The 14570-nt window shown below is 48.1% G+C and overlaps 1 protein-coding gene across 2 annotated transcripts in view; it reads left to right on the top strand.

Annotated features, from left to right (window-relative positions):
- The window catches only part of LOC134933392 (leukotriene C4 synthase-like), a 116550-nt gene that overhangs the window by 68034 nt on the left and 33946 nt on the right, over positions 1-14570 (top strand). For both annotated transcript variants that reach the window (XM_063928539.1, XM_063928538.1), the window contains exon 4: positions 3694-3764. In XM_063928539.1, the coding sequence (XP_063784609.1) occupies positions 3694-3764 (71 nt within the window). The remainder of the gene's footprint in view (positions 1-3693; positions 3765-14570) is intronic.

The raw sequence follows: 14570 nt of genomic DNA, 5'->3' as shown, positions 1-14570 counted from the left end.
TCATGGCAGCTGATATCGGGGTCCTGACGCGGACATATCATTTGAGATGTACCCCCCCCCCCCCCCCCTCAACAGACTGACAGCACAGGCACCAGGTCCATCATCCCACCACAACCAAGTTAGACAACAAAGGCACCACAACCCCCCCTCCCACACATAGACTGATGCACCACAAACACACATCCATCCCACCCCAATACATCTGCATGCATGATCATTCCCCCCCTCCACAGACGGGCAGCATATGCACCACCATGACCAAACTCCCCCCCCCCCCCATCCTCCCCTCCTACACACATAGACAGACAGGTAGCACACACAGGAACAATGATCATCCCCCCACCCACCCACAGACAGCACCTTCCTGCACTCACAGTGGCAAAGCATAATATTATGAAATCTGGCGCCTGCTCCTCCCCTCCTGGTTCCCGCACTCATTATTGTGAAGTACCGGCTCCCCCGGTTCCCGCGGCCCAACCGTCCCATGTCCCGTCCCCCCCCCCGGTTCCCGCACGCACGCTGGCTGATGTCCCCCCCACCCCCTCCCCCGCATATCCACGCACAATCACCTGGTCACCACTGCGCTGGAGTCCACCGAGTCCCGTGGGCTGGCCGCCGGGGGGGGGGGGGGGGACGACACACACGCTGCGCCTCTCTCCTCTCAGCCTGAGAGGAACTGCAGCTCCCCCTACATGCAGCAGCCAGCCTCTCAGTGTGCAGCCGGGTGTGCAGCAGGGAGACACGCGTGCGCGTGTGCCAGGGGCTTATCTAGAGAGGAGGAGGCCCGCGTGCAGGCTTCATCTGGGCCCCCTACTCTCTAGCAGCACTGTAGCTCTGGGCACGAGGATCCTTAGGGGACCCTAGCGCTGTCCCAGAGCCTAGAGTGCATGCACAGCTCTCTGGGAAAATGATGCAGCGGCCATTTTTCCAGTGACTTTCCTGCGGTGCATGCGCAAAACGCCGGGAATATGGCGCCACATCATTTTCCCTGTGATTTCTGCAGTGTTGCTACTGCGCTGCAGGACTCCGGAGGGTGAGTATTAGAAATAATAGGTGTAGGGTTTGCGATGTGGGACCCCTGGACCACGGGGCCCGTGTACACCGTACACACTGCACCCATTATAAATTCGCCAGTGCCAAGGACATTGGGGTAGATGTGTTAACCTGGAGAAGGGATAAAGACGTGATAGACCAGCATTTATTAGGGTTTGAAAAATGACAGTTAGAAGCTGATTGGCTGGTGCGTTTATTACTTTTTTATCCCTTCTCCAAGCTTAATACATCTGCCCCAGTGTTTGTTTTACAACAGTTATTTTCTATATACAATAATTGAGCACCTTCCGGTTTTGTTGTTTTATGTTATTGTTTTTATCCGTGGCTTGAGAGGATATTCTATACATAGCAATACATGGGCGGCACTCCACGGCTTTCATTACCCTGATGAAAGATGCAACAATAAAGGCATCTGAAACAGTGACATAACATTATAGCACTGTAGCGTGTGATTTAAAAGCAGTGCTGTCCACGTGTACTGGTAGGAATCTGCCGATTTCTGGGAGAGCACCCATACTTGGGTGGAGTGATGGCCATTACTCTGTCTCTCTGTCTCATATATATATATATATATATATATGACCAAAAATGAGAATAGGCGCCTCCTAGTGCATTATCTCACATAAATCGTGACCTCCACCTATAGTAACACCCCAGTGAATTCAAGGTGTACCTTGAATGGTGGAATTCCAACCACCTAATTGAATCGCATAATACCACGTATCTCAATGTGTACTGGGGATACTTCTCATCACAATAATCCTGGTGGTGCTGCTCCCCGGTATTAAAGCAGCACCACCAGGATTATTGAATTCACTGGGGTGTTACTATAGGTGGAGGTCACGATTTATGTGAGATAATGCACTAGGAGGCGCCTATTCTCATTTTTTGTCTTTTAGATTTAAATTGGTTAGCCTGAGCAGCAAGCCACGGGAGAAAAGGGCTGCCATCCCATTATAACGTGGGAGTGCATTTCTAAGGAGTCCGGTTACCCTAGAGGAGGGATAAGGACATTCATCCAGCTTTAAGGAGAGGAATATCGCCAATACCACCCACACAACCTTCTTCATATATATATATATATATATATATACACACACACACACACACAGTATATACAAGATAAAACCAGTAGCACCCAATACGGAAGTGCAACAACAGTTCACCTAGAGAATTTTTATCCTAATGCTTATGTGTCGAGCTCGTACTATAAGCATACCTCCCAACTGTCCCGATTTTCGCGGGACAGTCCCGTTTTTTGGGGACTGTCCCGCTGTCCCACCCGCGGGCCGCAGTGTCCCGCGGTGGGGGGGTCAGTTGGGAGGCTCTGTCAATCGCTGCTCTGCTTAGCAGAGCAGCGGTGAATAGACGCTGTGCGCATGCGCACAGCGTCTATTCAGTGGAGTCAGAGGGAGAGGGAGCATGCCAGCGGCTCACAGAGCGCTGGGCATGCCCCCTCAGTGACGAAAACGGGGGCGTGACTCGCGATCGCGGGTCCTCCCGCAAAGCCACGCCCCCGTTTCATAGGCCACACCCCTTTTTCGGGAGCGCGCGCGGCTTCGCCGCGCAAGTGTCCCGCTCCCCAGAACACTAAAGTTGGGAGGTATGCTATAAGCAATACAATTAAGTGCTTATCTGAGGCTCTGGTTAGTTTGTAACCAACTTTTAACCTCCAAATAATGAATATCTCATAGCATAATACTGTATAAAAGATTTTATAACATAACTAGAGATATAGGGGGTCATTCTGAGTTGATCGCTAGCTGCCGTTGTTCACAGCATAGTGATCAGGCTAAAACTCGTAATTTCTGTGCATGCGTATGGGCCGCAGTGCGCACGCGCAAAGTACTTTCACAAAAAACTATGCAGTTTTACACAAGGTCGAGCGACGCTTTTCAGTCGCTCTGCTGATCGATGAGTGATTGACAGGAAGTGGGTGTTTCTGGGTGGTAACTGACCGTTTTCTGGGAGTGTGCTAAAAAACGCAGGCGTGCCAGACGAAAACGCAGGCGTGCCTGGGGAAACGGGGGAGTGGCTGGCAGAATGCAGGGCGTGTTTGTGACGTCAAAGCAGGAACTAAGCAGACTGAAGTGATCGCAAGGAAGGAGTAGGTCTGCAGCTACTCTGAAACTGCTTTAAAAAATTTCAGCACTGTTCTGCTAACCTTTCGGTCACACTTCTGCTAGCTAAGATACACTCCCAGAGGGCGGCGGCTTAGCTTGTGCACTGCTGCTAAAAGCAGCTAGCGAGCAATCAACTCGGAATGAGGGCCATAAATCCCACTCACTTGAATTTAAGTAAAAACAGGCTTAGTTAAAGGGAATCAGGAACTGGTAGCATGTTACTCCTATCCCCTAAATTCAGGATTGTGGCAGACTCGGGTGTCACAGTCATCCAATCCAGAAACAAGAGGATCCTGACGCGTTTCATCTTGGTCACAATTTCTTCTGAGAACTGCACCCTTTGTGAAATCAAGTTGTAGAGGAAATTGGACCCCAGGAACCAAATTGGACCCCAGGAACATATATACTAAATTTAAAAAAAAACTATTTTTGTTTAGAACTTTATATTTCCTGTGTATAACATAAGTTTGCTTCCAAGTATTCTGTTTAATTAGTGTCATCTTTACTTTCTCTCCAGACTAAACTGCACAGAATATTTCCCCCTATTCCTCTCAGTTCTGTGGGTAGCCGGAATTTTTTTCCACCAGGGTAAGCAAATGTAAATCTTATTTATGATCATTGTACATATGGCTTTTTCCGGAACCACGCGATTTTATATGTGCTTCGTGTCTCTACTACAATGGAGGATATTTTTGATATTTACCTTAAAATGTTCAGTGAATCAATTAAGTTACAATGTGCTGATATTGTGGTAAGTATTTACTCTGCTAGGAATGGGAATTGATCACAGCAATGGTGCATTGGACCAAACTTGCATGAAAATTACTTGTAGGGTTTTACCAATGAAATCACTTTGTAAAAAGTATCGAGACCAGAAATCATTAAGAATAAATCATTGATCCTAATTCATACGATGGTGGGTGGACCGCGCATTAGCTGGATCTGTTCTGCACATGTGAGAAAAAAACAGGTCCATCGTCGTCGCACACAGCGCCCCCTAAGGCTGCAGCTGTTTTGGGGAGGGAAGGGCACAGCGTTCCCGGAAATGGGTACGCTTTTCCCCCCTTTTCTGGGAATGCTTAGGCCAGTGTCTGCATCTTCCGACACAGACCTTGTGGCCTCGGCTGTGCAGATGAGGCGGCCAACCTAAGAAGCCTTAGGCTTACACAGATGCCCAGTGTTGCAAACGATGGTCGTGATGGTGATCCAACACTGCATCTTTGAATACAGCGCTTGGATCTGCCATGCTGGCAGTGGACGTCCTTAGCCCTCAGGCACCTCCGGCTCCATTAGCATAGATGGGATTCGGTCGAGATCACGGCAGTCGAAATACCGACACTGAAATCCCGACACCCTTCAGAATCCCGACGTCGGAACTCCGAATGGATGGTAATTCCGACAATGGAATCCCAACAGGCGCCATCCCGACCGTAACTATCCCTGTGATATTAGGTTTAGGGCCGGGAGAGGGAGGTTAGCTTTAGGCGTCAGCCAGGGGGGTTAAGGTTAGGCTGAAGGGAGGTGGGGGGTTAGGGTTAGGCTGTGGGGAGGGTGGGTTAAGCACCCCTTTTGGAGGTTAGAGTTAGGCTGCAGGGGAGGGAGGGTTGGGTTTAAGCAGCAGGGATGGGGGTTAGGATTAGGCACCTCTGCAGGGGTGGTTAGGGTTAGGCACTAAAGGGGGTGGTTAGGGATAGGCTGCTGGAAGGGTGGGTTAGGGTTAGGGAGGTGGGGAGAGGGCAGAACACCCCTTACTCTTTCCTGTTGGTCTTCTCATCAGTGGGATCCCGGTATCGGTATTATGAGCGCCGGGATCCCCTGTACCGGCAATTCATACTGATCCCGCATAGACACAGCAGCAATGCAATTAGCGTCCACCTCTGAATCACCCCCATTGGTTTTAAACCAAGTATCGCATTGCTCTGGTTGATGTCACTGATCTGGGTCATTAAAAGCAAGCGTGGTCTAAACTATTAAACAGACCAGAAAAATAATAAATCAGGCCCAGAGCTTAACTTTACACCAAGAAGTCCTCATGATCTTACTTTATTATTACTTTTGCAATAGAAAACAATAACCACACGGAGGTGAAACACTTTCAGAATCATCCAGAAAGGACTTAGAAAGGACACTTCAAAGTAATCTACAATCCAGGAGAGACCTGGAACCATAGACATTTTTATAATGGATGCAGTGTGTGCGGTGCACCTGGGTCCCAGGGGGGCCCACACCCTGCACCCATGTTTAATCATTTACCTCTCCGGAGTCCCACGTCAGTGCTGCTGCTTCAGGAGAAATCACGGCGGCCATTTTCCCGGGATTTGCGCATGTACAGTACAGATTTGTCTCCAGGAACATGGCGGATGCCATGTTTCTGGAGTCCCACGCATGCGCACTAGAGCTTAGTCTCCAGGAACACGGCGGACGCAATGTTTCCAGAGACCTGAGTAAACTCTGAGTCTACGGCATCCTAGAGAGGAGGGGGCCCACACAGATTTTGTACATGGGCCCCCGTCTTTCTTAAAACACCCCTGCATGTGACTTAAGGTGGAGATTTAGAGCATCAGAAAAAAATATGACTAAAACAACAGTAGTATTAATTAATTCTGCATGAATCAAGATTTAGGTAGAGCTTATACCACATCCTGAATATGAAAAATGTAAGATCAGACATTCTTTATCTCTTCTTCGGCCCACACAGAATGTATGCATAAAGGCATGATAAGATCAATAGATCGTTTATAAATAAAAAGTGTATCTAAAAAAAAATCATATCATATGCTGCAAAGATATTAAAATGATCATATGTAGCAATCGTAAGTTAAGAACGGTTTGGTGGCACTGACCATTCCGATAATTGCAGCTATGAATTTTGACAACTCCAGCTGCCGCACACAGCACTATCCAATCAGCCGCGGGTTCCACTGGGAAGTTTTGCCTGGCAGATGCGCAAATTCCCTCCAAGCGCTTGGAAAAGCAGCTGAAAGAGGGAGAGTGCTATTTGTCAGAGCGGTGAGTTAACATTCTCCCTCTTCGTCCAGAGCCGGTTTAAAGGAGGGGGTATGGGGGTGAGTACCTTGGGCCCCCATTTTTGAAAGGGTTCCCCGGGCTGGAGTTGCTTTGACCCAGCCTCCTGCCGACAGAAGCAGAAGCACTGAGCCGCAGGTCTATTGAGGAGGGGGACATTATTTGCCCCCCTTGCAGCACTGTGTCCTTGGCCCCCACATCCGTCCTTACTGCAGCCGCAGGCCCACAGCAGTGGGAGGAGGTGGAAGCAGGAGCCAGAGGAAGGGAGGAGGCAGGTCTAGTTAGGATAGCTTGAGCCCCAGCTCTGCTGTTGAGAGGGTAGAGAAGTGATGGAGTCATCCTGTATACAGTGGCCACTAGCGTGCCGAGGGGCTGAGGATCAGAAAGAGGTGAGCATATGTACATAGACATTCTACTATACTTTGTGTGCACTATATGCTGCATGTAGATTTCTGGTAAGACTGAGAGATGGGGAATGACACAGGAGGGTGCCTGAGCCAGAGACACAAGGTGGGAGTGGCGTAGTGAGGCTAAGAAACAGGGGGTTGGAGGGAGGGAAAGAGTTGAGAGACACGGATGAAGAGTCTGAGAGACATGGGGGAAGGCTGAAAGTCACATGTTGGGGAATGATTGTGAGAGATAAGGGGGGTTATGAGACTGAGACACAGGGTGGGGTGAGGCTGAGGGACACGGTGGTGGGTCTGAGAGACAAAGGGGGTGAAGCAGAGAGATGCAGGAAGCGGGGGAGGTGAGGCTCTGGACAGTACCCAGGAACTTGTCGGCTCTCAGCGGCCCTGCAGGAGTGCTGGAGGGACTTGCGCTGCTGCTGCCGAATGAAGGTAGAGGGGGGAGGAAGCACAAACACAGCGGGCAAAGCCAAGTGGGCTGTCTTGACAAGAGGGGAGGGCCCCCCTGTTTTAAGTAACCCAGCTCCCCCAAGGGTTAATTCGGCCATGCCTTCATCAACTACTTTTTTAATCCCTTGGGCAGTAAATGACCCTGCTTCACCTTGATAATAGGCAACGTAGGGCAGGACACTTTAGGGTCTTTATACACAGTTATAACGCATCTCCTACTAAGCTCTGTGTAAATAAAGCAAGTTTGATGGTTTTGTAGATGATGCTAAAATGTTCTCTAGGTTAAGGTTACTCTTATGTTGTTAGAAAGAATATAAAGAGAACTGGTCATGTTTGCGAAAATGCATTTTCCATGCACTGACTTGGTCACTACACTCTGCATCTCTGCTCTGGAGGGAACATAGACAAATAACACTCCCAGCATGTAACTGTAGACTCGGCAATACAGTCGACCATGGATGTGCCGTGAGGTAAATGGCTCAGGAGGCACTGGCTAGTACCAGAGCCAGATATACACACAATGGGCGGGATGTACTAATGGGAAAATGCGATAAAACCCCCGTTTTCGGAGGTTTTATCGCATTTTCGTATGTACTAACACCTGGCCACCACGTTTTCGCCCATGAGGGTATCGCCATCTTTGGATGGTGATACCCTATAGGAGCCTATGGGCTTATTATCGCCGGCCGCCGCCCCCCCTCCCTCCCGGTATACCTTTCTCCAGGAAGCCTGGACCTGGAAGGTAAACTCCTCCTCCCCCTAGCACGCAGCCGGAGGTCAGGTCCTTCCGGCTGCAGGGAGGAGGAGGCGGCGCCGGGGACAGCCTGCTGCTGCTTCCCGCCGGAATGTGGAGAGCCCAGGGAGGTGACGGATACTCCCCGCACACAACCTCACAGGTATCACGGGGGGCCTCCGTAACCACAATGCGATGTTGATCGCATATGTTAGTACATATACAATCAACATCGCTGCGATTGGCGGCAATGTATGTTGCTACATCCCGCCCAGTATGTGAGACCAAGTGTACATGTGGGCATTATACACAGGTGCAGCAGTATATACATGTGGGTATTATACACAGGTGCAGCAGTATATACATGTGGGTATTATACACAGGTGCAGCAGTATATACATGTGGGTATTATACACAGGGGCAGTAGTATATACTGCTGGAAATTTGGTGAGTTTTGATCAGAGATATGCAGAAGAGATAGGTGGGGGGCGGTAAGGGGCACTGCCTCACGTATCAGAGACCTTTTACTCCAGAGTTTTGACTAATAAAATTATTACAATAATACAATGAAGATATTTATAATATCTTCTTTGCATTGCATTTTTCATATATTTTATATAGTTAAAACTCTGGCGTATACATTTGTATGACGGGAAAGGCTCTGCCTCACCTCACCGCACATCACTGCAGTCAACCACATCCTGTACTAGCCAAGGGAGTGCAGTGCATGCAGATTGGATAGTAAGAAAATTCCAACAAATGAAATATGTTGAGCAGATTTATTAAAATCAAGAAATAATTATTTATCAGGGATGCTGAACGCTGGTGTTTTTTCTGGCTGGCTGCTGTGCAGTGGCTGAGCTGGTGTCTATGTTGTTTTGTTGCTGCAGCACAGTACAAGGGAGATAGCCGGCTGCAGTGTCGGACTGGGGCAAGAAGGGCACACCAGGGTAATATAGTGGTAGGGGCCCATGCTTATGGGTGTGGCCAGGCAATAGTGGGGGTGTGGCCAACCACAACAGAGGCCCAGCTAACTGTAAGAGAGTGCATGGGCTGGGCCCATAGTCCTGTGCAGTATAAGGTAACATATGTATAATGTATAATTAAAGTGTACTAGGATACAGTTTGGAACCTAATCCCTATGGTTTTCCCTGTTGTCCAGTCCGACCCTGGTCGGCTGTCATGGCCAACAGTGGGACAGAAGAAGAGAAGCACAAAGTGGTCAGGGCGTATATCCCAGTCTAATCATACGTCATGCAAAAAGGGGGAGGGGACACTACTGCACTAGCAAAATATGAAGAATTCAAAGATAAAGCAAAAAAAAAACCCTTGTTATATTCTATATCATATATTTGACTTATGTGGGGGGGGGGGGGGGGTGCTGCCACTGAATATATTGTTGCCAATATATAGTTATACACAAAGACAGAAAAGAATTGGACTAGAAGTGGCGCACTCCAACAATAAATTGAGACATAAAATGTAACTTTTATTAGTAATAAAACTAATAAAAGTTACATTTTATGTCTCAATTTATTGTTGGAGTGCGCCACTTCTAGTCCAATTCTTTTCTGTCTTTGCGTATATCCCAGTCCCCTGCTGCTTCCTTTCATTGTGCCAGAGCTATTGCCACAGGGTGCAGGTTTCTCAGGGAAGGAGGATTCAAATAAATTGAAAGAATTTAAAAACCCTCTAAATTTCTCCATGATTAGATTTTTATTTACTTTTTTTTGTTTTTTTTAAATTTTTGCTTTATTGAAGCATGAGCGAAGTACAGAAGTCAAATCCACATAGAAGCTGTCAATGACAAAGTAGAAAATGTAGGTACATTATAACAAGTCATGTACAGTGTGATAAAGGGATGATTACAGGACACATATCACGAAGCATACAGAAATAAAAACAAATCTCAAAAAGATTCAGTAAGAAATTGGTACATGCGAGTCTCACACCATAGAGGTACGGAAGCAGCGGTATACGGATTCTCTAGTGGAATAACGGAGAATATCATAAAAACTTTCCCACATAGCAAAGACATTTTTTTGTGTGAGTTTTCTTCTGGAGAGATCCATCCAGTGCATATGAAACAGAACAATAAAGTTTTCGCTCATATAGTTCCGGGGAAGGTGGAGAGCTCTGGATCCATAAGTGTAAAATTATCTTGCAGGCAGCTGAAGAAATGACACCCTTTGAGTCTCTGACCGGGCGGCAGGATACCAAAAAAGTGGCCATTCTGGAGTCAGACGAGCATAATTAACTAAATGAGTAGAGGCAAATCTCCTGGGAGGTGACAGGGAGGAGGCCTGAAGTGAAAAACAAAACAGGTCTGTCTGGGCGTGTAATGGGAGTGTTGCGGGTGTGTCAGTGATAGCGGCTGTGTTCTCAGACACACAGACGCTACCACAGAGGCCATGTTCAGATGGAGACTCTGCGTCTGCCGTAGGGCCGATGGTGGAGTGCCCAGAATCACTGGCGATGTTACAGTCTGCAGAGACGCTGAAGGTGGGTATGAATGTGCTTGCATATTCAGGCGTATGTCAGTCCACAAGGGAAAGTGCTGAAACAGACGCAAGAGCAGACGCAGCAGCGACCACCTCTAAATCAGGCCTTGCTTGTGTAATAATGTCTGTAGCAGTTTATATACAGGACTAAGGAGTCTATTTACTAAGCCTGGATGGAGATAAAGTGGACGGAGATAAAGTACCAACCAATCGGCTCCTAACTGTAATTTTTCAAACTCAGCCTGTGACTTGGCAGTTAGACAGTGATTGGCTGGTACTTTATCTCCGTCCACTTTATCTCAATCCGAGGCTTGGTAAATAGACCCCTTAAGTACATTAATTCAGTTGCCACCTCCGGCAGCCCAATGACTGGGAATGCTGCTGTCTGAGTGACTCCCTCCCTCTATCACCGCTCCCTGCAATTACTCCTGAGGCATGGAAGCTGAAAACAGTTACTGCACTGCCCTCATATGTCACAGGATATATAAATTGTAATACAACTGGGGTCATATACTGTAGCTTATCCGGCACATGTTTATTGGCATGACACATTGGGGGTCATTCCAACCCGTTCGCACGCATTTTTTCGCTGCGGTGCGAACGGGTGCAGAATGCGCGGCGGCCGCAGGGCGTATGCGCGACATTGCCCGGCGTTACGTTGCGGCCGGGCATGCATTTCAATTTGGACTTATCGTCCAAAGCTGCATGCTCCGGACGGCCGCGGCATGACGTCACTGTGCGACAGTGTGTATACCAACGGCGGGCGGACCTGCCCGGGAGGGGGACACTAGACAATGTCGCTCAGCCAGCGTGTACCTAGTGTGTACCCACCTTAAGTCACGACATTCATCTTGATGATGCATCTGTTTTGCCTACTTCACCAGATGTTTTGTTTTTTTTTTTGGGGGGGGGGGGGGGGGGCATCATGTTATTTTATAACAAGATAATTTGTCTGATTCCATGTAAACAATAAATAAATAAATGATAACATTTACAGTACAGTTGGATAGAGAAATGGCTGGGAGGGATTTCTTTAGTGTGCACGCCACCTTGTGGACAGTCTAGAATCCTCCCTACGGTTCTCCTTGTGCTGTTCTGTCTAGACAAGTTTTACCATTTCTGTGCAGGACAATACAGGTGAGATTATGCTGATGAGTGATGATAATTATAATGTTGATGGTGGTGATGGTGATTATTATTATTATTAACAACATTAATTATATAGTACCAGCATATTCCATTGTGATTTACAATTGGGAACAATGCAGTAATAAAAAGAGACTGGGTAATAACAGACAGACAGACAGAGAAGCAAGAGGGCCCTGCTTGCATCTATAGGGAAATAGGCATTGAATAAGTGCTACTTATTACATCCTGGTCCAGCCAGATTGCAGATGTTCTTGGTGGGCTGTATAATCCAGTCACACAGCAGTATTGGCATGGGAGCAGCGGGATGTGTGACTGCAAAAAGAGAACATATGTAAAGGACTATGTAGAGGGGAAGTAATTGGGTTGGATAGCTTATGAAGGTTATGCGGGTATGTTTGATAAGATGTCTGAAGAGGTGTTTTCCGTGAATGCTTGAAGGTTTGGAAACAACAGTAAGTCTTATTAAGTGCGGGAGGGCATTGCACAGAGTGGTTGCAGCATGAGTAAAGTCCTGTAACTGAATTCCCAAGTTCCAAGTCTGCCCGACCCAGAGCTCAGGGGGTTCCTGCCAGATTCGGATTCCACGTTGAGGCCGAATGTCATCCTCCCGGCATCGGATTCTTGTGGGACTTGGATTCTATATAAGGCGCTCTCAGCCGGGACTCGGCGCAATTTCACTAACATGCGCTGCTGTATTGGCTGTGCTGAGACTCTATACTCACAAGTGGCTGTGCTCTCTAAAGTAACTGTGGGGACTCGCTGCACGCTGCTGTATGCTGCGCTGTACCCTGCTGTATTGGCTGTGATGTGTCCAGACTCACAAGTGGCTGTGCTCTAGAAAGCAACTGTGTATGGAGCAGGGACGTGCAGTCAGGGGAGGCAGTGCCTCCCCTGTGATTAATTATTAAAATAATAAAAAGAAGATACTTATGACACATATTCTGTGTCATAAGTATCTTCTTTATTGAATTCTAATAATTTTCCTGCTTTAAATTACTTTGGGAGGCACTGATAGCAGTGCCTCCCGTGGATAATGGGAACGGGGACAGTGCGGGGGGCGGAGCCTAGCACTGGGCTGTAAAAGCCCATGAAAACAGATCAGGAAAGCGGCACTAATCCAAGTGCCTCGCTGACCGGGACACCACCCCCATGTCAGCGAGGCACCTGTGATTGGACAGCGGATCCATGGCTGGATCCGCTTGTCCAATCACCAACACGCAGCGCTGGAGGCGGCGGGTCCCGGCGATGATTGGCGTTGGAGGCAGCGGTGGGCCTGCAGTGTGTGCGGCTCTCCCCCCGTCCTCCTCTGCCGGCTCCCGCTCACCTCATAGTCAGCAGTGGTGACAGCTCTCCCCCCGCCGGCTCCGTCCTCCTGACAGCCAGCAGCGGCTCTCCCCCGACCTCCTCCGCCGGCTCCAGCAGGTTAGTTCGTCTCTCTCTCTCCCCCCCAAGCTGTACGCGGCCAGTCTGCTGCTAACGAGAGACGTCTACCTGACCTGTCATCTGCTTTCTAGGTTTCTCACCGACGCTGAGCTCTCGGTTTAACAGCTGTCTAGGATTTCACGCTGCGTCTTCGGATGCAGGACCTTCGCAGTCTTCTGCACTTTCCTGTGTGCACATTTGCCCTAATTTGTGCTTTTATTAGCTGCAGTGTCTTTGTAGTGCCCTGTAAGGCAGCAGTTTTATCTTATACTGGGCTGTGAATGTGATTGCCTTATTCTTAGAACTGTGGGACTACAGTCTGACTTAAGGCACTATTAGTCTACTTTAAATTAGTTTTAGCTAACATTTTATTATTGGCAGCATACACACACCAGCTGAATATATAGAATAAAGGAAATCTACAAAGGTGCCCTTGTGCCATGAATGTTCCGCCAGCTGTATGAGGTCACGGACGGATTTTCTGATCATCCTTGTAAGCAAAAAGTCTTACATTGCATATTTGTCTGTGCACTTTAATACATGTATAGCTACAGCTGCACAGGACACTTAGTGTCAGGAGCAGAGAGATTGACTGAGGCTAAGCATCTTCCAGTGTGTAGTGACCGGTTCCACCATGCAATCCGGCTGCAGGTGCTGTATTATGATGCCACCCTTTGCGGCAGTAAGTTAGGTCTTTGGTTTTGAAAATCACATTTTGCAGCTCAGAAAAGAGGGACTGCTGCTCTCTAACTGCGTCTAACTGGTAATATACCTCTCTATTATATGAGGTCGGTTCATGAGTTCTGCCTATTAATATGCTGCCGTTTTTTATGTGTTTGTTCACGCTGAAGGAGAGAACTTTGAGCAGACGCCGCTGAGGCGCACATTTAAGTCAAAGGTCCTGGCACGGTACCCCGAAAACGTGGAGTGGAATGCGTTTGACCAGGATGCAGTGGGCATGGTATGTGAATGTGTGCCGTTCCACATACCATGCCCTCAGGCATTTTTTTATTTTTATTTTTTTAACCCATTCAGACCCTTCTCCATTAAGTTAATGGAAGCCCTGGACAACAAAATTTCATTCATGTCCTCCTCCCACTCCCTTCCCAGTCCCAAACACTAATTGTTGTTTTTTTCTATAAAAACGTACAATATATCACAAGTATGATGAGCAAGCAGGCAGCGGGCATTGGCAGCATCGGACTGAGATGCAAATTAGTGGTGGATGGCTGGGTCAGTTGATGGTGGGCGAGTTTGTAAGCCATTGGCGGTGGCAGCGGGCATCGGCTCAGAGGCAGTAGCGGGCATTGGCTAGGGGTCATCGGCAGAGCCAGCCTTAGGCATAGGCAAACTAGGCAAATGCCTAGGGCATTTGGTATGCTTAGGGGCACCAGCAGCTTCTGCTGATTAAAATGATATGCGGCATGCCTATATTCTGTGTGTGACTGTGGCTGTATCTGCATACGAAATCCTATGTTCCTGGACATCACTGTAATGTAGCATTTCGTATGCAGATACAGCCGCAGTCGCACACAGAATATAGGCATGCTGCATATCATTTTAATCAGCAGAAGCTGCTTGTGCATCCTAGCCACATAGTAATGCAATTAATATGATGCATTTTAATAAACAAAAGGCGCCTGACGTTAGCAGAGCTGCCATCTGACTCATGCCAGGCACCTCCTGCAGAACTAGCGGCAGTGCTAGG

The sequence above is a fragment of the Pseudophryne corroboree genome, chromosome 6 (genome assembly GCF_028390025.1).
Source record: "Pseudophryne corroboree isolate aPseCor3 chromosome 6, aPseCor3.hap2, whole genome shotgun sequence".
In the NCBI taxonomy this organism is placed as follows: Eukaryota; Metazoa; Chordata; class Amphibia; order Anura; family Myobatrachidae; genus Pseudophryne; species Pseudophryne corroboree.
The sequence above is the reverse complement of the archived record's forward strand: the minus strand, read 5'-3'. Positions and strand labels throughout refer to the sequence as shown.